This window comes from Balaenoptera borealis, assembly GCF_965194805.1.
Source record: "Balaenoptera borealis genome assembly, chromosome: 13".
In the NCBI taxonomy this organism is placed as follows: Eukaryota; Metazoa; Chordata; class Mammalia; order Artiodactyla; family Balaenopteridae; genus Balaenoptera; species Balaenoptera borealis.
In genome coordinates, this window is record NC_138870.1 from 106,339,634 (window position 1) to 106,361,579 (window position 21,946).

The window sequence follows — 21,946 nt, forward strand, 5'->3', positions numbered from 1 at the left end:
TAGAGGAAGGTGGCTGCTTCCAAGGGCACTGACGGCCTAAGAAAATACGACGAGTTCAAATCCCTACATTTCAGGCTCAAGCCTGGACTGAAAGAGAAACAGTCTGTGGCTGTACCCAGACCGCAGCCCTTCGGGCTTGGCTGGCAGCTGCCCGGCTGCCCCCGAGACTCCAGGCTGGCAGGGGCCTGTGAGGTCACTGCTGTTTTCACCCAGAGACGTCGTTGCCTTTTCACTGAGCCCACATCATTCCCATGGTGACAGAATGTCACAATGGGGGCAGCGGTCATGGCCGTGTCCCTCTAGTCCTCACTCCTGCAGTTTAAAAAAAGGTAAGTTTTACTTAAGAATGTCTTTTTTTATCTTTTGGGCCGCACCATGTGGCTTGCGGGATCTTAGTTCCCCAACCAGGGATTGAACCCAGGCCCTCGGCAGTGAAAGTGCCAAGCCCTAACCACTGGACGGCCAGGGAATTCCCAAGAATTGTCTTTGATGAAGTAGTAAAAGCTATTGATACTGTTAAGTCTCCTCCTTGAGTGCAGCTCTTTTCTAAGCTGGGGGGGAGAGGAAGCTCTGTGCGGGCATCAGCAGGTTGGCTGCCTAGGGAGAGCGGCTGTGGCCCCAGCTGCCAGCTCAGCGGGTCAGTCTTACTCGGGAGAACAACTGACAAACACACCCGAGTCACTCAGCCTTGGGGATTTGGTGATCATTTCCTCAAAAATGGACAAAGTGAGGGCTTCCCTGGTGGCGCAGTGGTTAAGAATCCGCCTGCCAATGCAGGGGGACATGGGTTCGAGCCCTGGTCCGGGAAGATCCCACATGCTGCAGAGCAACTAAGCCCGTGCGCCACAACTACTGAAGCCTGCGTGCCGCATCGAAGAGTAGCCCCCGCTTGCTGCAACTAGAGAAAGCCCCCGCGCAGCAACGAAGACCCAACACAGCCAAAAATAAATAAATAAATAAACAAATTTATTGTTAAAAAAATGGACAAAGGAAAACGATGACAGCATTTATTGCCAATGATAACATTTAGCTTTCAAGAAAAAATTGGGATTTGGGAAAACTTGTGTCCACCACCGTGAACTTGACAGCTTCCTCATACTTAAAGATTTGTCTGATAAGGTGGATGGTGAAATTAATGAGTGTGATTTTTTTAGACTGTACGATGGAATGTGTCAACATCTGGAAGATTTGCATAACTCACTGAGCCAAGATTTTCCAAATGACCAATATGTGACCCACCAAAATCACGCCTGGGTAAAAATATCCATTCAGAGTGCAAGATGCACACATGGATTTTCACATGGCAGAGGACAGAAAGCTCACTGGTAAGGTTTCAGATTCCAAATTGCAGTAAACCCCCAAGAAACTACCACTCACACCCCACGACCCCAAATCAGTGATCTGATGGAATGGTGCAGCCACCAGTCGAAGCCCCAGCCGTGGTGCCAGCTTGGAGACGGTGCCCCTGGGAGTCGGGCTGTGGAAAACGCCCTGTGTCTGGGAGCCATCTGGTGCACGTGGGCAAGCGGCTCTCACTCCTGCACCCGCAACCCCTGGAGAAGCTGTTGCTGCCTGCCCCAGTGACCGGGTGGTGCTGCATGTGGAATGCGCTTCTCAAGGAAGCAGCGCTTCCTCCCACAGACGGCCCTCCGAGCTGGGCAAGGCCAGCCACGTGGCCGTTCTGAGCACCTCGGCCGCTGAGTGAGCAGGCAGCTGAGGGGCGTGACCGGTGCTGACCTCCACTGGGAAAGGGCTGCTGGTGCACGACTGAGAGGCCAGGAGAACTGGGAACAAGCTGCTGGAGACCCATAGATGTGCAGTGCTGAGTCCAGCAGCCAGCTTAGTGGAAGACGGCAGCGCCCTCTGCAGACGGGCCCGAGGGCTCAGATACCTCAAGATGGTGAGCGTGGAGGCCCGACCAGCCCTACCTCGTGATTGTTGCAGGACCAAGCACAAGCTGTATTTTTTCCTCGCTGTCCTTCAAACATCTTCTGGTGGCTAACTTCACTGTTCAATGAGATGTGAGATGTAGAATTTTGAGATGCGACTGTACTGAGCTCAGGGGTGGGTGTCCAGCTGGAGCCTGGAAGTGATGTGCGTGCCTCCCCACCTGGCATGAGCGAGGGGTTTCGCGTGGGATGTAGAGTGGCTGCCTTGCGTTAGTGGAACGTTGTGTGGGAGTGGGGAGGGAGTGTGAATCGGAAAGATGGACTCATCAGGGGCCTGGGCACCCAAGGGGGTGGGTGTTGGAACTCTTCCTGTGGACGGAGGCTCTGCCTTGCCACGAGTCTGGGTGGGAGGCTGGGCTGCACTTCCTCTCCCACCTTTCCTTTTGGAAGTCAAGAAGGGGAGAAACTTGGTGCTCGCCCAGCAGCCATGGGGCCCACATGCCAGCCCCACTGGACTCCGGAGTCAGCCCTGGGTCCCAGCACTGTGCGTCCTCACCAGGTCAGGCTGTGGTAAGCTTTTGCCTCTGGTCAATCTTAGTAAGTTTATTCTTGGTAAAGGGACGTTCAAGTGAATTACTGGCTCATTGCATTTGTATGTTTATTCATTTATGGGTATTTTTTTGAAGCTTGGGAAGATTGTGTTGCGTCAGATGACTGAACAGTTAAAAAATAAATTAAATTTGTAAAGCACTTAGAATATTTTAGGCATTTAAAATTTATAAATGGAACCCTTCAGAGTTATTGCTAAAACCTGCTAGAGTTAAATAGAAGAGAGAAAATGAAAGTACATGAATTGGGAGACTCACTCTTGTTAAGAAGACAATACAGTTAACCCTTGAACAACTCCGGTTTGAACTGCACGGTCCACTTGTATGTGGATTTTTTCACTAAATACATATTACAGCACCACATGACCCTCGGTAGGTTGAATCTGTGGATTTGGAACCTCGGATATGGACGGCAAACTGTAAGGTTATCCTCAGATTTTCGACTGGTTAGGGTCGGCGTTCCTAACCTCAGTGCTGTTCAAGGGTCAACTGTACTATTCCATGCAATCTCTATCAAAATTCCAAAGGCACTTTTATTTTTTCAGAAATAAAAAAAATCCATTCTAAAATCTCAAGGGATCCCAAATAGCCAAAAAATCTTGAAAAACAATAAAGCTGAAGGACTCACACTTCCCAATTTCAAAACTCACTATAAAGCTACAGTAATTAAAACAATGTGAGGGACTTCCCTGGCAGTCCAGTGGTTAAAACTCCACACTTCCACTGCAGGGGGAGTGGGTTTGATCCCTGATCTGGGAATAATGATCCAGCGCACCACGTGGCGAGGCCAAAAAAAAAGGGAGGGGGGCAAAGGACTTGGATAGACAGTTTTCCAAAGAAGATATACAAATGGCCAATAAGCACATGAACATAAGCTCAACATCATTAGCCATTGGGCAAATGCAAATCAAAACCACGTTGAGGGCTTCCCTGGTGGCGCAGTGGTTGAGAATCTGCCTGCCAATGCAGAGGACATGGGTTCGAGCCCTGGTCTGGGAAGATCCCACATGCCACGGAGCTGCTAGGCCCGTGAGCCACAACTACTGAGCCTGCGCGTCTGGAGCCTGTGCTCCGCAAGAAGAGAGGTCGCGATAGTGAGAGGCCCGCGCACCGCGATGAAGAGTGGCCCCCGCTCGCCGCAACTAGAGAAAGCCCTCGCACAGAAACGAAGACCCAACACAGCCAAAAATAAAATATAAAACAACAACAACAACAACAACAACAAAACCACTTTGAGGGCTTCCCTGGTGGCGCAGTGGTTAAGAATCCACCTGCCAGTGCAGGGGACACGGGTTCGAGCCCTGGTCCGGGAAGATCCCACATGCCGCGGAGCAACTAAGCCCGTGTGCCACAACTACTGAGCCTGCGCTCTACAGCCCGCGAGCCACAACTACTGAGCCCGTGTGCCACAACTACTGAAGCCTGCGCACCTAGAGCCCACGCTCGGCAACAAGAGAGGCCACTGCAATGAGAAGCCCGCGCACCACAACGAAGAGTAGCCCCCACTCGCTGCAACTAGAGAAAGCCCGCACGCAGCAACGTGCAACCCAATGCAGCCAAAAATAAATAAATAAAATAAATTAAAAAACAAAACAAAAACAAACCACTTTGAGATACTATTTCTTACCCATGAGGATGGCTTTTATCAAAAGCGGGAAAATAACAAGTGTTAGTGAGGATGTGAAGAAACGGAAACCCTGGTACACTGCTGGAGGGAATGTAAAATTTAAAAGATGCAGCTGCTGTGATAAAGTTTGGTGGCTCCTCAAAAAGTCTACCATAAAATTGCCATGTGATCCTGCAATCCTACTTCTAGGTATACATCCAAAAGAACTGAAAGCAGGGACTCAAACAGATACTTGTGCACCCATGTTCACAGCAACATTATTCACAACAGCCAAAATGTGAGAATTACCCAAATGTCTAGTGATGGATCAATGGACAAAATGTGGCATAAACAGACAATGGAGTATTGTTCAGCCATAAAAAGGAATGAAGTTCTGACACAGGCTACTGCATGGATATACCTTGGAAATATTATGCTAAGTGAAAGAAGCCAGACATATAAGGGCACAAATTGTATGATTCTATTTACATGAAGTGTCCAGAATAGCTAACTCCATGAAGACAAAAAGTAGATTAGTGGTTGCTGAGGTCATGGGAAGGGGGGGTTGGAAGATGCCAGCTAGGCATAACAGGGTTTCTTCTTGAGATGATAAAAAGGTTTTAAAATTGACTATGGTGATTGATGCACAACTCTGTGAATCTACTGAAAGCCACTGAACTGTGTCCTTTAAGTGGGTGAGTTGTATGGCACGTGAACTACATCTCAAAGCTGTTATGGAAAACAAAAACACCTCCCCCGCCCCGCTCCAAAAGAGATTCATACACTGAGCTTAAAAGCCTAAGAAAAAGATCAGGTTTTTACATTTTAAATATATTACAGTTGTCTCTCTGTATCCAAGGGGGATTGGTTCCAGGAATCCCCCCAGACACCAAAATCCACGGATGCTCAAGTTCCCTTACATAAAATGGTGTGTTTGCATAAACTAACACACATCCTCCATACACTCTAAATCGTCTCTAGATTACTTATAATACCTAACACAAGGGAAATGCTATGTAAATAGTTGTTGATTGTGCAGCCAATTCAAGTTTTGTTTTTTGGAACTTTCTGGAATTTTTTTCGATTATTTTCAACCCGAAGGTGGTTGAGTCCGTGGATGCAGAAGCTGAGGATACAGAGGGCCGACTGTACTTTTTTTTTTTTTTTCGTTTTCTTTATTGTTTTCTATTCCGTTGATTTTTGCTCGTTTTAAAAAATATTTATTTATTTATGGCTGTGTCGGGTCTTAGTTGCGGCAAGCGGGATCTTTTGTTGTGGCGTGCAGGCTCTCTAGTTGCGGCGTGCGGGCTTAGTTGCCCCGTGGCACGTGGGATCTTAGTGTCCGGACCAGGGGTCGAACCCGAATCCCCTGCGTTGGAAGGCAGATTCTCAACCATCTTCTTCCCACCAGGGAAGTCCCTGGGCTGTTATGTACTGTCTTAAGCCAAAGGTCAACTTATAGATCATTTAACTCTGTCTAAGAGCATCCGAAGGCTCAGGTGGCAGGTCCCCTTGAGCCACGTGTGACAGTGGGCACGGGCTGAGCATGGAGCACTGTCTACTTGGGTCAGTTGGGGGGGGGGCTCAGTGACTTGGGGGGAGGGGTTGGGCACACTGGGGGGCTCTCCAGGGGTCTGTGAGGTGAGAGCATGAGGGATAGGGGCTGAGGACAGAGCCAGGCACAGGGGAGGCAGTGACTTCCTGATTGACAACCATTCTCCAAACCGAAACTTGGACAGCGCCTTCAACTCCTGCTCCCAGGAAGCGGTCAGAACACAGGTGGTCATACGTGTCCTCCCTCTTCCGGCCCTGACCCAGGGCCTCTGCTCCTCCTTGCTCTCCCCACCCACGCCCCATTCCGCTGTCAGCGGCCTGACGAGTTCCCTCCCCCATCTCTCCTCCACCCCTGCCTAGGCAAGGGCCAGTGTGCTGACCCTTCAGTTCTGCCCTGAGATGAGGAAGCAGGAGCAGGAGAGTAGGAAGGGGCTGCGTTCTGGTGAATTCTCCAGCCCTCAGGATGGTTTCAGGCCCCACGTTCCAGCACCAACCTCGTAGCCTTGATGTGTAGAGCTGACAGGTCGGCCAGGCTGTGCTGCACTGAGGCTCAGGGCTTCAGGCAGCACCAGCTCAGACCCTTGCGTCCATTTTATAGACGAGAATGTTGAGGACTGCACAGCGAAGGCACCCAGGAAGACTGGTCAGCCATCAGCCGGACAGTATCTGGGCTGTGTCCACCGTCAAAGGCAGGGACGGCCCACTGCCCTCAGGCCTCCCCAGTGGGAAGGAAATGGCAGGCACACGATCAAGCACGAACTGCCTTTATTCGTTCACGGATCCGAATGACAGGACAGGCTGCTGTGGAGATGACCTCAGGGCCGTCTTTCCTCCTCTCCCACAGCAGGTCAGCCTCATCCCTTTCTGTGCAGGAGCTCGTGTCAGGGGCATCAAGCTTGGACCCCTACGGTGGGAGCAAAAGGGAAGGACCTCCCACAGCCCTGATTACAATGTCCTGGGAAGGACCCTGGGCCAAGTCACACACGGGCCTCCTGGGCCATCCATCAGGCCAGAGAATGCCCTGGGACGGGACGTGGTTAGCGTGGGTAGACGAGTGGGCCCTCGAAGCAAAAGGGCAGCACCCCAACCTGCGTCTGCGTGGCAGCTGGCTAAGGCACGGTGGCTGGGCCACGTCCTGCTGCAGAAGGCCAGAGACAAGCCGGGACCCTGACCCTCTCCGGACGTGTGGCTGACAGAATGGGGTTACTTTTTCCGCCGAGGGGTCTGGGAACCGCTGCTTACGTCGGGGGCTGGGGAAGCTTGTTTGCTGGCAGCCACCGAGTCCTCCGGGGGGGCTGGCCTGTGCTTCTCCTCCTTGGCCCGAGGGGAGGACTGGGGGCCCAGAAGGGCCTGCATGACCCTAATGGCCACCACGGTCCCGAGGAGCCCCCAGAGCAGGGCAGGGGCCTCCAGGGGAGACAGCTGTTTCCGCATCCAGCGGAGCGCCTGAGCCAGGGTGCTGCTGGAGCTGCGGGGCCGGGGCGGGCTCTTGTCCTGGAGGGGGTCGGGGGGGCGTGGAGTAAGGCCTGGGCCCACCCCTGCCGCCCACCCCAGGCTGGCTGACGCCTTCCCACCTGAAGGCCAAACTGCCCGAGCAGCATGTCCAGCGTCGGGTCCCCCAAGGACACGGACGGGAAAAATTCCTCCACCCACTGGCGTCGCCACCACTGGCTGCAACGGCACGGGGCACTCAGGCGGCGCCAGCGCACAGGCCCCGCACCCCACCCGGCGCCCGGCCTTACCCCTGCTCCCCGGGCTTCGAGAACCGGTACTTGTAGCGCTGGGCCCGCACGTAAGTGGGCGGCTGCTTGTGGAAGGGGTACCTGGGCGCGTGGTTCTGGATGAGGCGGATCACTGCGAGGGGCGGGGAGCTAGCTCAGCACCCGGCAGCTCCCTCAGCCTGGGCCCTCCCCGCGGCCCCGCCCCCACAGCCCCCCCAACCCCGCCCCTCCCCGTGACACCTCCAGCAGCCCCGCCCCCGCAGGTCCCGCAGACCTCCCTATAGGCTCCGCCCCACGGCCCCGCCCCTCGGCCCAGCCTCACCAGGCTCTTTGCCCTGCAGCAGGCGGAGGACCAGGCTTGTGAACCAGGGACTGTGCGTGTGCGGGCCCAGGGCCGCGAACCACATCTGCCAATCGAGGCGCGGCTGGTGGGGCGCCACGATGGGGGGCGCCCGGCTCACGTTACCGGGCTTGTACATGAACTCGATTTCCTGCCAGGCAGAGTTAGGTTTAGCATTGCCAGCAGGACCTGGTTCCCGGCTCTTCCCCCCAACCCCACGCCTGTGGGCTCCCCAGCCCCGTGGAGCCCGCCACGCGCCCCAGACAGGGGCCCCAGGGAGCTCTCACCGTCCAGTGGTGCCCGTCATAGCTGCCCTCGAGCACCACCTCGGGCCGTCCACCCAGACCAGTCATCCGGCGGAAGAGGCCGTAGGAGTGGGCCAGCTGCAGGTGCTCCACGGTGCCAAACAGGCGGTGGGCCCCAGTCCAGAGGCGCCCATGGGTCGAGGGCTCCATGTAGGAGTATGGCACCTAGACACAGGTAGGCAGAGGCTCAGCAATGACCTTCCAGCCCTCTCCCGACCCCCTACCCCGGCCGCAAGGGACTACTCACCAGGCTGATCGTGAACAAAGCCACCGTGGCCGTGCCAAAGACGGACAGCTGGACTGCAGCACAGAACTTCTGCAGCCACCCTCGCACTTGGGTCCACCTGGCGGGCAGGGGACCGAAATGCAGTCAGGCCTGCTCTGCACAGCCCTACCCCACCCCCTTTGACTATGTACCTCCAGAGGGCGGTCAGCAGTTCCCAGGCAAGGGAGGCAGCCCCCAGCCACATGGTGGGGAGGGTGACCATCTTCAGCCACTGGGAGAACTGGTGGAAGGTGAAGGCTGTGGAAGGAAGGGCGTGTGAGGAGGGATGGCCCAGCCTCTGCCCTGAGCCCCCAGCTGGCACTCACTGGTTTTGGAGTGAACGCTGTGCTGTTCCCAATCCACTTCCAGGCCAAAGCAGTACACCACGCCAGAGGCCAGCAGCCCGTAGACGGCCAGTTCCAGCAGCAGGGCCAGCAGGGCCAGCAGGGCCTTGGGCCAGGCTGCAGGGCAAGACAGTCACGCGTCGGCTGGGAACAGGGCTGGAGGGTCTGCGGCCAGGGCGCTGGGGCGGGGCTAGAGCAGGGTCACGTGGGGGTGCTGGCAACACTCTGGCGGGCAGCGGGGGTGAGGACGGCTGTCTGTCCGGGACAGGCTGACACTCACAGGAGGGCGTCTTCTTGCGGCGGCTGTTGCCAGCCAGGTGTGCGTCATCCAGGAGGGCAGTGGTGAGCACCAGGGTGAGCAGGTTGAAGAAGTTATAATTGCCAGTGATGATAATCAGGACTTGCAGCAAGACCTGGCGAGGGTCTGGACTCAGCGCTTGCAGGGGCCGCCCCCTTCCTGCGCCCTTCAGAGCCCACTTCCAGGCCCCTCTGCACCATCCCTCCCCGCCCCACCTAGATCTCTCCTGCAGGCCCCTGTGCCCCCCTCATCACCGCATGCAGGCCTCTGTTTTCCCACTCCACCTGTCCTCCCCCTTGGCTCACACCTTCCACAGCTCCCCACCACCACCTGGAGAAAACCCAAGCTCGGCACGCCTCATGCGGCCCTTCCCCGCCTGCCCCTGCTGACCCAAGATGGACATCCTCCAGCGAGGCTGCAGCCCTGCCCCACAGGCACACCTTCAACGTCAGGCTGACTCGCTCCTCTGCCCGTGAGGCCTTTCTGACTGCTGGCAGCAGACACCCCATCCCCAGTGGGACCCTCTGGGCAGTGCAGAGGAAGGCCACGTCCTGCCTGTCTTCCTGATGGCTAAGGACCCCACCCACCTGGGAGTAGAAGGCAGCCAAGCGCAGGCGGCGAACAGGAGCGAAGAACAGAGGGGGCACTGCAATCTCGATGAGGAAGGTGGCCACCACGCTGAGCTTGTGCAGCCAGACGGGCAGATGGTGGGCAAACCAGGAGGCGGGCGTGGGCAAGCACTGAGTCTCGAAGTGGTAGGTGAGGGCTGCAGGTGACAGGCGGATGGTCAGGGCTGGGCAGAGTCCCCCAAGACTGCCCCACGTCCAGGCAGAGACCTCACCGGTGAGCCCCCACCACGCGGGGCAACGGCTGGTCAGCTTGACCACACCCGAGGCAAACATGAGGCGAAACAGCAGCCAGCGCACGAGCCAGAAGGGGAGGTCTTCGTGGGGCAAGACCCCTGCCAGCCTGCCCTGGGCGTGCTTGTGGCGCGGGGGCAGCCTCAGAGGGGCCACCAACAAGGCCAGGAAGCCAGTCTCCAGCAGCAGGGAATCCCTGTGGGGAGAAAAAATAGCACAAAGGGCCTCCTCCCCATCAAGGCTGCTCCCCTAAGGGGGTCCTCCCGGGAGAGACAAACACAGTCCCACCCCATCCACCCACCCAGCCTCCTGCAGCCCCACACCCAAAAATCACTCACCACTGGAAATAAAGAAACACCTGGCCCACCTGCAGGGAGAAGGGCTGTCAGGGAACAGGGGGTGTGTGTCTGCAAAGGCAGACAAGGCAGAGGCAGGGGTGCGGTGGAGACCGCATGGGCCTGGAGTGAGCTGGAGATAAGGGTCCCAGTGGTGCAGGGGGCAGCAGGCAGCCCTCACTTGCCTGGTAGGCAGACAGGTAGGCGGCCCACAGCAGCAGGTAGACAAGGAAGTGGCGCAGCTGGTGCAGCAGCAGGGCTCCCAGGGCCAGCAGGGTGCCCAGGAGGCTCAGCAGCTCCAGGCCCTGTGCTGTGTCCAACCCCAGGAGCGGCGTCTCCCACAGCAGCGTTGGGGTCTCCCACAGCTGCGGCCAGCGTCCCTTTCCCTGCGGCCGCAGCGTCCTCCGTGCAGGCAGGATGCCCTCAGGGCCGTACAGGCCTGTGAGAGGGCACGTCAGGGCCAGGCACTGGACACTGCCCTCCAAGGCTTGACTCCTCCCGCCAGTCAGGGCCTTCAGACCCGCCTCCCCAGGTCAAGCCCTGCAGACCCCCACGCCCACCCCCGCCAATCTAGGTCAGGACCTGCTGACTCTGCCCGTTCACAGGTCAAGTCCTGCAGACCCTCCAGACCCTCCCACCCAGGTCAGGCCCCAGGCCTACCCGACTCCCCCAGGTCAGGATCTTCCACCCGGCAGGGCCCTGTTCCCCCTTCCTCCACGCCAGAGCGTGTTCTCTTACCTGCCCACCAGGTCTGGGCCCACCCCCCTCAGGCCTCTGCCCCCCGCCCCAGGTCAGAACCCAGAACCCAGAACCCTACTGAAAAGGGACCCTTGCACGCCTTCCCACTGCCCACCCCCCCGCGGCCCGCAGGACACAAACCGCAGCCCCCTACCCCATGCATCAAGGCCTGGCCCTCACTCCCGCCCCCAGACAGCGGAGTGTCGGGTGGGGAGATGAGGGGTCACAGGGCGCGGGTTGCGGGGGGGGGGGTCCCGGTCACAGGGCGCGGGTTGGGGGGGGGGTCCCGCCCTCGGCGCCCTCGGCGCCCTCACCCGGGATCTGCGTGTAGAGGGAAGCGAAGGCGAACATGAAGACGGCGGCCACGCCCTGGAGAAAGAGCTGCCGCGGGAGCCGGGAGCCAGCCATATCCGCTACGCTGCTGCGGGCTGGACTGGATACCAGGGTCCTGTCCGCTCCGCCCCGCCCCTCCCCGCCGGCGGCAGCTGCAAGCCCCGCCCCGCCCCACGCAGCCGCAGGCCCCGTCCCCACGCATGCCCCGCCTCCGGCGCGTCCTGAGACCCTTCCGGTGCGATTCCTCAGCTTCACGTCAGAGATGTGCGCGTGTCGCTGCGCGCTACGTATTTTCCTGGGCGGGAACAGTAAAATGGCGCCAGAACTAGCGGCGGGCTGAGCACACTGGGCCACTCGAAGCCGGCCCTGCGGTCCCCGGGCCGACCCGGCCCCTCCCGGACATGGAGGACGTGGAGGCGCGCTTCGCTCACCTCCTGCAGCCCATCCGCGACCTCACCAAGAACTGGGAGGTGGATGTGGCGGCCCAGCTGGGCGAATATCTTGAGGAGGTGAGGGCGGCCCCGGGGAGTGGCGCGGGGCAGGGGCTCCCGGGGGCCCCGCCGCCTCCTGCTGTGTGTCCGTCTGGCGCTCTGATCGCACTCGTCCTCAGGCTCGTTTCTTTTATCCCAGCCCCGTCTCTGCCCCTCGAAATCATCCTTTATTAGATTAGCCTGGAGTTGTCCTTACAGCTCCTGTAACTGCCCGTTAGTGAGCCTTGAAATCGATTTAGTGAGTGGCGACCAGCATTTTTCTCTAATAGAGTAGATTACGATTTGTGTGCATGTGTGGGTGTGTGAGGGGTCTGGATCACGATGTAAGAGGGATATCTGATGTTAGATTTTCAAACCAGTTTCAAGCTACTGCCATGTTCCATCTCGTCAGCATTTAACCTTTTTCCCGTATTTGACAGCTGTGTCTAGACGTCGTTAAGGAGCTGTCCGCTCCGTTTCTGCACTTCACTTTCACTCCTCAGCCCGCTTGGACTGCTCTTGCCTTGATCAATAATGATATCCCTCTTACCAAATCCAAGGGTCACCAGAAGTGTCATCTTATTCAACTCAGCAGCATTTGGTGGGTTGACCACGTCCTCTTTTTTGAAACAGGTTTTGGTGTTCTGATTTTCTTCCGATTTCGTTACCTACTTTTTCTCTCCTATCCAGTCTCAGTGTTGAGCTCCTCAGGGTGTGGCCTGAGCCATCTTTTTACGCATTTCCCCTAAGCCATTTAATTTATTTCCATGATTTTAAGTATCACTTGTATGAGAACAACTCCTAGGTTTATTTATTTATTACCCCCTCCCTCGATTTATATTTCCATTCCAGGTCTTTTTTCGGAATCTATTTTGTGTATCCAGCTGCTCATCTTGACATTCCACTTAGATTTCACACAGGCAACTCAGGTTTAATATATTATAAAGGGGAGCTCTTTGTTTTTTTGCTCAAATCCCAGCCTTCCTGATCGTGGTATATGGCACTACTGTTCAACCAAGGTGAACGCTAAGAGCTATTGAAACCCCACACTCCACACCAGTTCACCCGTGAATTCTCCCATGCCACCAGAATTTCACTTCAGTTCATCTATTTTCCATTTTCTCTGATCCAGGCCACAATTTGGCTCCCATTCATGCTAAAACCTTCCTTCCTGGCCTCCCTACTGTTGCTTTTGGCCCCATCCAATTCATGCTCCGCCCAGCAGCAAGTGTGATGCTTAAAAATTAAAATCAGGCTGCAGCACTGCCCTGCCTGAAACCCCTCAGTGGCTTTCCATTGCTCCCAGAAGAAAATCCACATTTCCTTCTCTGAACCTGGCCCTGCCCACTGTCTTAGCCTTGTGACAGGCTCTTCTCCACCTGTTCTTTTGAACCTGTCAGTCAACAACACCCAAGTTCATTCTTCGCTGAGAGTCTTTATATTTTCTGCACTCAATGGCAAAAATTCTTTGCCTAGTTCTTTTTATGACTAATTCTTTCTCATCCTGTATCTCTCAGTTGAAATATCAGCTGATCACCATGTCTAAAATACTTCTCTGTCATAGTACCTTCTGTATTTTAGAATGTTCATCGTAAGCTATTCTCTAACTTGTTTATGGTCTGTTTCCACCCTAGAATGTAAATTCTGTGAGGGCAGGGACTATGTTCATGCTCTCTCCCCTTTGCTTAATAGAATGCCTGACACATAGTAGGTGCAGAACAAATGTTTGTGAAATGGACACTTGATCTGGCAATCGACCTCTGCTTAGACATAGAGTCTCCTGAGAACATTCAGAGAGCTATGCTAGGCGGGGCCGGTGTGGATTCAGGCTTCCACATCGGGCAGGGTGCTCGTGGATGCCTGGTAAACCTACTTGCTTGCTCAGCTCCCCTCCTGCTTCATGTGTCTGCTTTTCCAAACCTCCTCTGCCCCCTGAAGTTCTGATTTCTCTGCCTCTAGTTTTGTCTTTCTCCTCCTTTCATTTTCCACATAGCTACCAGAACATTCTTTCTTTTTTTTTTTTAAAACACATTTTATGTTGCTGTCCTCTTCACACACTTCCTCTGTCTTTCAGGAATTAGCAGAAGTGGTGCCGTGGTGGCTCCTCTCAGACTCTCCCCCTTTGTTGTGCCACCGTAGTACCTAACATCTCGCCTCATTCCCCAGCACACCCTCTGCCTTGGACATGTTTGCGTAGTACTCATCTTCCTAAATCGTTGAAACCTGTGTCTGCTAACTGCCTTTGCGTGGGTGCCTTTGCTTTTCCTAAAATGCCGTTCCCTTCATCTGTCTGGGGAGCATCGGTCTGTCTTCAGGCGTAGCTCCGTTGTCCCCCCTTGTTCATCAGACGTGTATTGAACGCCGGTGCCGGGCACTGAGCTGAAGGCTGGAATTGCCCTAGTGTGGCTCACGGTCTGCTGGGGGAGGAGAGACTCAGTGTGACAAGACCACCCTAACGGTGGCGAGGCCCGAGGCACGTCCTAGGGAGACTGCTGGAGAGGTCAGTCTGAGCGCGCTGGGGCTGGACGTTCCAGGCAGATGGAGAGCAAAGGCAAAGGGCTTGAAAACCACGTGGAGGCTTCAGAGTACTGTTCCCTGAGGCGCCGGGTTGTGGGGAAGATCCTGAGTTAAGTATGGAGATAGAGTCTGGGGACTTTGGATGGCTTGGTGGACATACCTAGTGGGCAGCTATAAACACAGTTCTGCAGCTTAGGAGAGAGAGCTGGTCTAGGTGGGCTTGGGGACTGTTGGCATATGGTTGGTGGACACAGATTTAAGGGGTGGTAGGAATTGGGGCTCATGAGGGGCTGCGGGGTTGGTGGTTGCAGAGGAAGGAGGAGGATGTACTTGGAAGTGTTTCCTGACTTTCCTGCTCCAAGGATTGAGACCCCAGCGTTTTGTCTCTGTCTCCCCCACCCCTGAGGGTCCTCAGCCCTTCTCTCAGGGTGGGGGTCTTCCTGCTGGAGTCTGGCTGAGTTGGCCCCGACTAGGATGGGTGAGGTGTGAGCACCTCCGGAGAGGAGGTGGAGTGTAGCTCTGGCCGTTTGTGGATGATCCACTCTAGGGGCCTCCCTCTTCCAAAACACTAGGTCTCAGAGGTTACAGGAAGTAGCGAAAATCACAAAGACCTGTCTTTTGCCTCTAAAAAATTGCACAACCGGTGAGCCCTAAGCAGAGCCAGAGCTGTCGTTCTGAGGGGTTGCTTGTGGTGATGGGTACTTTGGGCCAGTGGCACTGGGAGAAGCTGGGGTGGCGGGTGGGCTGCCGGCGAGAAGGGTGCATAGACTTCCCACTGCCCTGCGTTGTGTCTTGCAGCTGGACCAGATCTGCATTTCTTTTGACGAAGGCAAAACCACAATGAACTTCGCCGAGGCAGCACTGCTGGTCCAGGGCTCCGCGTGCGTCTACAGTAAGAAGGTGGGCCCCTCCGGCTGCTGGTCTCGGTGTTGCAGTGTCTCGTGGGACCGAGGTCTGCTGTCCTGCCGGGGCAGGTGGCAGGCTCACCAGCGCCTCCCACCTCCTCCCCCAATTCCTCGCCACCTTTTAACACCGAAGAACAAACTTGGATTTGATAATTGCGGGGTTGGGACTTCCCTGGCGGTCCTGTGGTTAGGACTCCGCGCTTCCCCGGGGGGATGGGTTTGATTCCTGGTTGGGGAACTAAGATCCCACATGCCGTGCAATGTGGCCAAAAAAAAAAAAGAAGAAGAAAAAGAAAGAAAGACATTTTATTGTAAAGGGAAGGAAAGAGATTGGGCAAATACTAAATCGGTGGCTCTCAACCCAGGCTACACTCCAGTTAATCACCAGTGCCTCGCCCTAACCCAGACTGATTAAATCAAGATCCCCGGGTGGTGGGGCGGAGGGGCAGGCAGGTCGCAGGATTTTCTGAACTACCCTCTGACAACCAGGATTGAAAACCACGGAGCTGGGGTGGCCAGCCGGGTGGGGGGAGGGGAAAGGGGAGCTGGGAGAGGAAAATGGATGAAACAAAGAACCAGAAGAAAAAAAGAAAAGACGACTCATCTCAGGAGACTGCAGGGAGAAACACTGATGCAGAGAAGGTGGGCCCAACAGTTTGCAGAGTTCACACTGAAGGCCAGCCCCAATTTTCACAATGGAGCATATAAGTCAGCTACTGAGAATCAGCTACTGGATAGGAGATTTGGAGAGTGAGGTTTGGCGAAAGTTCAAAATATTTGCTGAGGGGAATGCAAAATAAAAGATTAATTGAAAGCATGGGTAGTCTAATGAAGATTAAACGCTGGAAATTCTTCTCCAGCAGCAGTAGCTGTCCCCTAGTGGAGGAGCATGGAAACGTGGACCACAGCACTGATCCCAAATTGGTGGTTTAGTGGGAGGGGGGAAAATAAAAAGTGCACTGGAGGTTAAGGGTTCAGAAGAAGTGTGTTGAGGAGCTCAGTAACGGGGTCCCAACCAGACAGAGGAGGGGGAGTAACCTACATGCAGGGTAACTGGCGCAGGGTACCGTGGACCTACCTCTGGGCACTGTAAGTTATTAAGATGGTCTGAGATTTCATTGGTTTTTGTCCTAGATGATCCAATTAAATTGGATTCTTTTGCCCTGCATTTGTCCTAAGAAGGAATATCTGCAACTAACTTTGAAAGCACAAACCCTAAGGTGAACCGATAGACAAATATGTAGACGGGTAGATATGTGATAAAGCAGGTGTAGCAAAATGTTAGCACGAAGTCTGGAAGGTGTGAGGGGAGCGTTGGCTGTAGTCAGCGCTGTCCAGCCGGACCTTCCGAGCTGATGGGAACGTTCTGTGATCTGTGCTGTCCCATACGTGCGGCTCCTGAGCCCTTGAAATGTGGCAGGCGTGACTGAGGCATCTTGCGTTTTATTAACTTTTAATTACATTTAAATTGATAGCGCCACCTGTGGCTCACCGCTGCTGTATTAGATGGTGCAGCACTGGATTTCTACATCCCTGGTGCAAGTCCTGGACCCACTACTGATTGAGGTTACTTTGATTCTCTGAGTCTCAGTTTATCTCGTATACAATGAGAATAGTGATGGCACCTAATTCAGACAGAGTAAATGAGACGAAGCATGAAGCACAGTCCTGTGTATGTGACAAACACTAAGAAAGTTAACGTTTCTTATTCCTGGTGAGTGGGATCCATGCGATCAGGGGCCACCATCTGTTCTGCTCACCGCTGTCTTCTACCGGCGCTGTCACCCCAGAGGAAATGGCCCAGGGGCAGCGCGTGTATGCACCCTCCTGCTGGGTGCTCTGTGGTGTCTGGAAGATCCCAACCCTCACCTTAACGGTGGGGCCCCACAGGTTGTGGCTGGAGCTGTGACGGGCTGGCAGAGACCCCCAGGTGCTCCTGCAGGTTGGGCCCTGGTTGGAGCAGCAGGGACGCGGGCTGCAGGCAGGCTGGTTGGTGTGCCAGCAGTGAAGGCAGACAGGGCTGCGTGGGGCACAGGGCGGGGTGCCACAGTGTGGAGGTGGCCACACCTGCTGCGGCATGGTGTAAGGGCGCAGGAGGAGGAGTGGGAGCTTCGGCTGTTAGGTAATTCTGGGGAAACATACTGGTTTGATTGGACAAGTATTTTTGGCAGCCACATTGGCAGGAATTGTGCTGGGGGTTTTGGAGAGGACATCTGGGCTTCTCCGTGTACTCGGACGACTAGTTCGAAAGGCTCTGGGGAGGGCCCCTCCTTTCTGCATCCTCACTGCCCGCTTCTGGTTGCCAGGTGGAATATCTCTACTCGCTGGTCTACCAGGCTCTTGATTTCATCTCTGGCAAGAAGTGAGTACTGGAGGTGGGGCCTGCATGCAGCTCGGGAGGCCCCATGGCCTCCTGTGATGCCCTTGCACTGATTCTCTCTCAGGCGGGCCAAGCAGCTCTCCTGTGAGCGGGAAGACGGGCCCACTGGGGATGCCGGCTCCAGGGCCCCCCAGGAAGTGGAGTATGAGGTGAGGTTTCCTGGGTGCCCGGCATTGCCCCCTGTGCTTGCCAGGCACCCTCCTGAGCTCTCCTTTCCCCCGCAGTTCCTGTCGTTGGATGACCTCTCTGATTCCCGCGCTAACGTGGATCTGAGGAGTGACCAGGCCCCCAGTGTGAGTGCCCCTCTCCTGCGTTTAGCTGATGGGGGTGTTGGAAGGTGGTGTCATGCCACGTGGGTTCTCATGGTTCACCCACTCTTGGCCTCTGTTCAGGAGACCCTCATCGTCCCCCTCCTGCCCATGGCCCTGGTAGCCCCTGATGAGACGGAGAAGAATAGTAACCCCCTGTACAGGTGCGGGCCCGAGCCTGGTGGGTGGAGGGTGGGGTGTGCTGGGGAAGGGTCACTGTAGCACCTGTGTTTTTGCCAGCACAGCTGTCGGGGGGAGGTCCTGGCCAGCCGGAAGGATTTTAGGATGAATACGTGCACCCCCCACCCCAGAGGAGCCTTCATGTTGGAGCCGGTGGGCATGTCCCCCATGGGGGCACTGCTGCCGAGGAACCAGAAGGGTGAGGGCTCGGATGTTGGTGGGAAGGAAAGGGCCTTCTGCGGGGGAAGTGGGGCTGACCCCGTTCAATCCCCCGTCTTTCCCAGAGGCCGGGAGGGCTGAGGAGCAGCCAATGGAAGTCTCTGCGTGCAGGAGTCCCGTCCCGGCGCTCAGCATCTCCCAGGAGCCAGGTGAGGAGCAAGCGGCCAGGTGGAGCCGCAGGGTGGGGGGGGGATGGGGCCCTGCACTCAGCCACCCCAGCCTGCCCACCACTGTACAGCCTGTGGAGGGGTGAGGCGTGGGGAGCAGGCCTCTGTGCTGTCTTGGTTCAGTGACGACCCCCTGACCATTCTGGGGCTCTGAGGTTTGGGCCCACCCCCTCCTCTCTGGGCAGACAGAGGTGGCAGCATTTCAAGAGAAAAATTACTAAGAAATAAAATGAACCAAACAGAGCAGCAGTATGACGAGAGTGTAAAATGCCCTGCCGCATCCTCTGGTTCTAACAAACGGAGCTGAGAGAGGAATGGCCTCTCAGGTTCTCCTTGGGTCGGCCCCTCATCCCGGAGAGGCAGCCCCCCTTCTGCTGTCTGGTCTTCAGGCTCCTTGGGGCTGACTGGTCTCTTCCTTCCCTGCCCAGGCACCACTCCAGAAGGCCCAGTGCCCGGAGGTGGGGGTGAGGAAGAGGATACAGAGGGGGCAGCAGAGCCCCCCGAGGCCTCAGCCCCTGAGGTCCCGATGGAGCCGCAGGAGCCCAGGAGCCCAGAGCAGGTGGGACCCACCATCCGGCCTGCAAAGCTCTAGCCCTCAGCCCTGGCGGGGACAGTCTCGCTTACACAGGGAAGGCAGTCCCCTGGTCTCTGCCCCCTCTCTGGTCCTTGCACACCAGGGCAGTGGGTGCGTCCCCCAGCCAGCCCTAGACCTGGCCCTGCACCCTGCCCTTTTGGGCCGCAGCTTTCACGTCTCTCCCCTCTCCGAGCAGAGCAGCTGCTGCTCTCAGACAGGGGTGGCTGGTGCTCAAGGTTACTACCCAGAATGGCAGCTGGTCTCCAGAGCTGACTCTCCCAAGGCCAGGCTGGCACGAGTGGACAGGCGGCCTCCCTCATCCCCGAGGGTCAGCTCTATGATCCAGCCTAGAGCTAAGAAATCTTTTTTTATAAGAAAAAATCCTGACACATATAGGAAAAAATATTAACATTTGTCAATTTTGCCTGGTAGATACATGGATATCACATCGTTCTATTATTTTTTCTCTGTTTTTTAAAGAAGAAAAAGTACCCCGTGACCACTAGTTTACTGATTTGTATGTTCTCCTAAAGTTTTTCCTAGAACTTTTGTTTTACTTTTTAGTCATTAAACTATTTGAACTTCCTGCCCCCAGAGAAGGTCCCTGCAGGATTCTTGGTGTCTGGCCCCAGAGCAGGGCTGCTGGGGTGCCTGGAGCCTTGGGTGGAGGAGGAGAGGGGAACCCTCGGCGTTTCTTTGCAGAGTGCGGCTCAGCCCAGGAGGTGTGCACTACGGGAGCGAAGGGAGGCCCTGGAGCCTGCGTCCCGGCTGAAGGTGAGGGGTGGTGGGGCCTGGACCCCCAGCAGGGAGGGTATGCTTGAGGCCCCTCTGCAGTGGCTGTCTTTTGAGCAATCTTCTTCCCCAGAACTGGACCTCTCTCCTGCAGCCCCAGGGCACCTCCCTCCCTATGTCTCTCGACTGGGGGGAGGGTGCATGTCCTCCACTCTCCTGTGTCTGCTTGTGCTCTGTGCTCAGGAGACCCCAGACCCCTGGCAGGGCCTGGACCCCTTCGACTCCCTGGACTCTAAGCCCTTCAGGAAAGGTAACTGGGGGAGGGGCACTGCCCCTGGGCGTCCGGGGCGGGGCTCACCTGGCTTGAGTGGAGGCTGGGGCTCCAGGGCCCGTGGGCACGGTGATCTGCCCTGGGCCATGGTTGTGCTCCGAGACCGTCTGTTTGCCCCCAGGTAGGCCCTACTCCGTGCCCCCCTGTGTGGAGGAGGCTCCAGGACAGAAGCGTAAGAGGAAGGCTGCTGTCAAGCTGCAGGACTTCCACCAGTGGTACCTGGCTGCCTGTGCGTGGGCCTGGGGGCTGGGCCAGGGCCCGAGGGCCCGGGGGCCCGGCTGTGGCTGTGGGACTTGGCTTGGCGCCTGCTGACCCAGTCCTCTTGCAGATGCTGACCACGCTGACAGCAGGAGGCCCCGGCGAAAGGGCCCTTCCTTTGCAGGTGAGGCCGGGGCCTCGTGGGCTCTTCTGAGGGATGATGGCACCATGCTCTGCCACCTCCCCTCAGCCTGGGTGGACTCGGGTGGCCCTGGGCAGGATGAGGGAGCCCTTCTCACAAGGCTTTGGTGTGCAGACATGGAGGTGCTGTACTGGAGGCACGTGAGGGAGCAGCTGGAGACCCTCCGGAAGCTGCAGAGGAGGGAGGCAAGTACCGGCCACCACCTGGACCCCACTCAGCCCCTGGTGGGAGAGGCAGTGCCCCTCAGATGCTCTCTTTGCGCAGGCGGCCGAGCGGTGGCGGCCGAGGGCTCAGGAGGAACCGTGGCCTGCGGAGGAGGACCGGCTGGAGGACTCCCTGGAGGACCTGGGAGCGGCAGGTGGGCGCCTACGGGGGGCAGGCCGGGTCGGGGCTCAGCGCTGGCTGTGGGCTAACCTGCCTTCTACTCAGGTCCTCCCCTCCCAGCAGGTGACTTTCTAGAGCCCGAGGAGTACGCAGAGCCTGAGGGGGCCGAGCCTGGGGAAGACGCAGACCTGGGTAGGTCTGGGAGCGGGCTGCTGGCCAGGGGACCCTGAGGGGAGGAAGGAGAAGGTGAGGCTCACGGCCGCAGCACCTCACGGCTGCCCTTTTCCAGAAGCAGAAGCCATGCCAGCGTCCCTAAGCTACGAGGAGCTGGTCCGGAGGAACGTGGTAGGCCCAGGTCAGAGTGGGTGGGGGAGCCGGGCGGTGGGCCCCGCACAGAGGCGATAGCCCCTGCTCCTCCCCCAGGAGCTCTTCATCGCCACCTCGCAGAAGTTCGTCCAGGAGACAGAGCTGAGCCAGCGCATCAGGGACTGGGAGGACGTCATCCAGCCTCTGCTCCAGGAGCAGGTGAGGTGGGCCGGGCCAGGGCCTCTGGTGGAGGGCTGGAGCCTCCTGCTGCCTGCCTTGGGCCAGCCCCAGGACCTGCCCCTCCCCCTTGCAGGAGCAGCATGTGCCCTTTGACATCCACACTTACGGGGACCAGGTAGTCTCAAGGTTCAGCCAACTCAACCAGTGGTGTCCCTTTGCGGAGTTGGTGGCTGGCCAGCCTGCCTTTGAGGTGTGTCGTTCCATGCTGGCCTCCCTGCAGCTGGTGAGTGGGCCTGGGAGCCTGGGAGGGAAGCGGTCCCTGGTCTCTGCTGACCATCTGTCTCTACAGGCTAACGACTACACAGTGGAGATCACCCAGCAGCCTGGGCTAGAGGCGGCGGTGGATACCATGTCCCTGAGACTGCTCACGTACCAGCGGGCCCACAAGCGCTTCCAGACCTATGCTGCCCCCTCCATGGTCCAGCCCTGAGCGGGGAGCACGGAGACCGGGGTTGGGCCCTGGAGCCCTGTCCCCCGCAGGTGCTGGACATGCATCTGCTTACTCCACTCTGCTTCCTGGCTCGCCCAGCCCAATAAAGTGTTGCCATCCCGCCAATCCCTTTAAAAAACCTTTACAGAACTGTTCCGTGTGGAGGAAAGGGCTGTCGATCCTCTGCACCCCAGGAAGCAACCACGTCTCCAGCCCCTTTCCTGCCGTGGCCTCCAGGGGCTGCTGGTATAGATCTCAGGCACACAC

The 21,946-nt window shown here is 56.9% G+C and overlaps 2 protein-coding genes across 11 annotated transcripts; one reads left to right on the top strand and one right to left on the bottom strand.

Annotated features, from left to right (window-relative positions):
• Positions 1–6,405: 6,405 nt before the first annotated feature.
• Positions 6,406–11,347, bottom strand: LMF2 (lipase maturation factor 2). Of its 2 annotated transcripts, XM_082350620.1 has the most exons (14): positions 11,178–11,346; positions 10,311–10,564; positions 10,129–10,157; positions 9,772–9,986; positions 9,518–9,696; positions 8,913–9,045; positions 8,615–8,749; positions 8,441–8,546; positions 8,271–8,367; positions 8,006–8,188; positions 7,701–7,869; positions 7,400–7,511; positions 7,232–7,328; positions 6,406–7,151 (listed from the first exon to the last, which is right to left on the bottom strand). In XM_082350620.1, exons 1-14 carry the CDS (start codon positions 11,269–11,271, stop codon positions 6,861–6,863), a joined length of 2,094 nt encoding a protein of 697 aa, XP_082206746.1. In that variant the 5' UTR covers positions 11,272–11,346; the 3' UTR covers positions 6,406–6,860. The 2 variants fall into 2 exon arrangements, with proteins under 2 accessions (XP_082206746.1, XP_082206747.1); XM_082350621.1 differs by lacking the exon at positions 7,232–7,328 and having other exon boundaries at positions 11,178–11,347.
• Positions 11,348–11,467: 120 nt separating this feature from the next.
• On the top strand, positions 11,468–21,829 carry NCAPH2 (non-SMC condensin II complex subunit H2). 9 transcript variants are annotated; one of them, XM_082351480.1, is made up of 20 exons: positions 11,469–11,705; positions 14,982–15,083; positions 17,395–17,450; positions 17,533–17,617; positions 17,693–17,761; positions 17,861–17,940; positions 18,022–18,155; positions 18,241–18,324; positions 18,771–18,901; positions 19,619–19,690; positions 19,892–19,958; positions 20,101–20,208; positions 20,308–20,361; positions 20,494–20,564; positions 20,644–20,737; positions 20,824–20,895; positions 20,993–21,048; positions 21,127–21,228; positions 21,323–21,472; positions 21,539–21,829. In XM_082351480.1, exons 1-20 carry the CDS (start codon positions 11,598–11,600, stop codon positions 21,677–21,679), a joined length of 1,836 nt encoding a protein of 611 aa, XP_082207606.1. In that variant the 5' UTR covers positions 11,469–11,597; the 3' UTR covers positions 21,680–21,829. The 9 variants fall into 9 exon arrangements, with proteins under 9 accessions (XP_082207601.1, XP_082207602.1, XP_082207608.1 ...); XM_082351481.1 differs by having other exon boundaries at positions 20,827–20,895; XM_082351479.1 differs by adding an exon at positions 12,107–12,267 and having other exon boundaries at positions 11,470–11,705; positions 19,619–19,958; positions 20,809–20,895.
• The last annotated feature ends 117 nt before the right edge of the window (positions 21,830–21,946 follow it).

Coding starts and splice junctions, on each gene's coding strand:
- LMF2 (XM_082350620.1), bottom strand. CDS start 11,271: ATGGCTGGCTCCCGGCTCCCGCGGCAGCTCTTTCTCCAGGGCGTGGCC. Junction 8,750..8,912: donor CCGCAAGAAGACGCCCTCCT/GTGAGTGTCAGC, acceptor CTTGCCCTGCAG/CCTGGCCCAAGGCCCTGCTG. Junction 8,547..8,614: donor CAGCGTTCACTCCAAAACCA/GTGAGTGCCAGC, acceptor TTCCTTCCACAG/CCTTCACCTTCCACCAGTTC.
- NCAPH2 (XM_082351475.1), top strand. CDS start 11,598: ATGGAGGACGTGGAGGCGCGCTTCGCTCACCTCCTGCAGCCCATCCGC. Junction 17,941..18,021: donor AATAGTAACCCCCTGTACAG/GTGCGGGCCCGA, acceptor TTGCCAGCACAG/CTGTCGGGGGGAGGTCCTGG. Junction 19,959..20,100: donor CTCTAAGCCCTTCAGGAAAG/GTAACTGGGGGA, acceptor GTTTGCCCCCAG/GTAGGCCCTACTCCGTGCCC.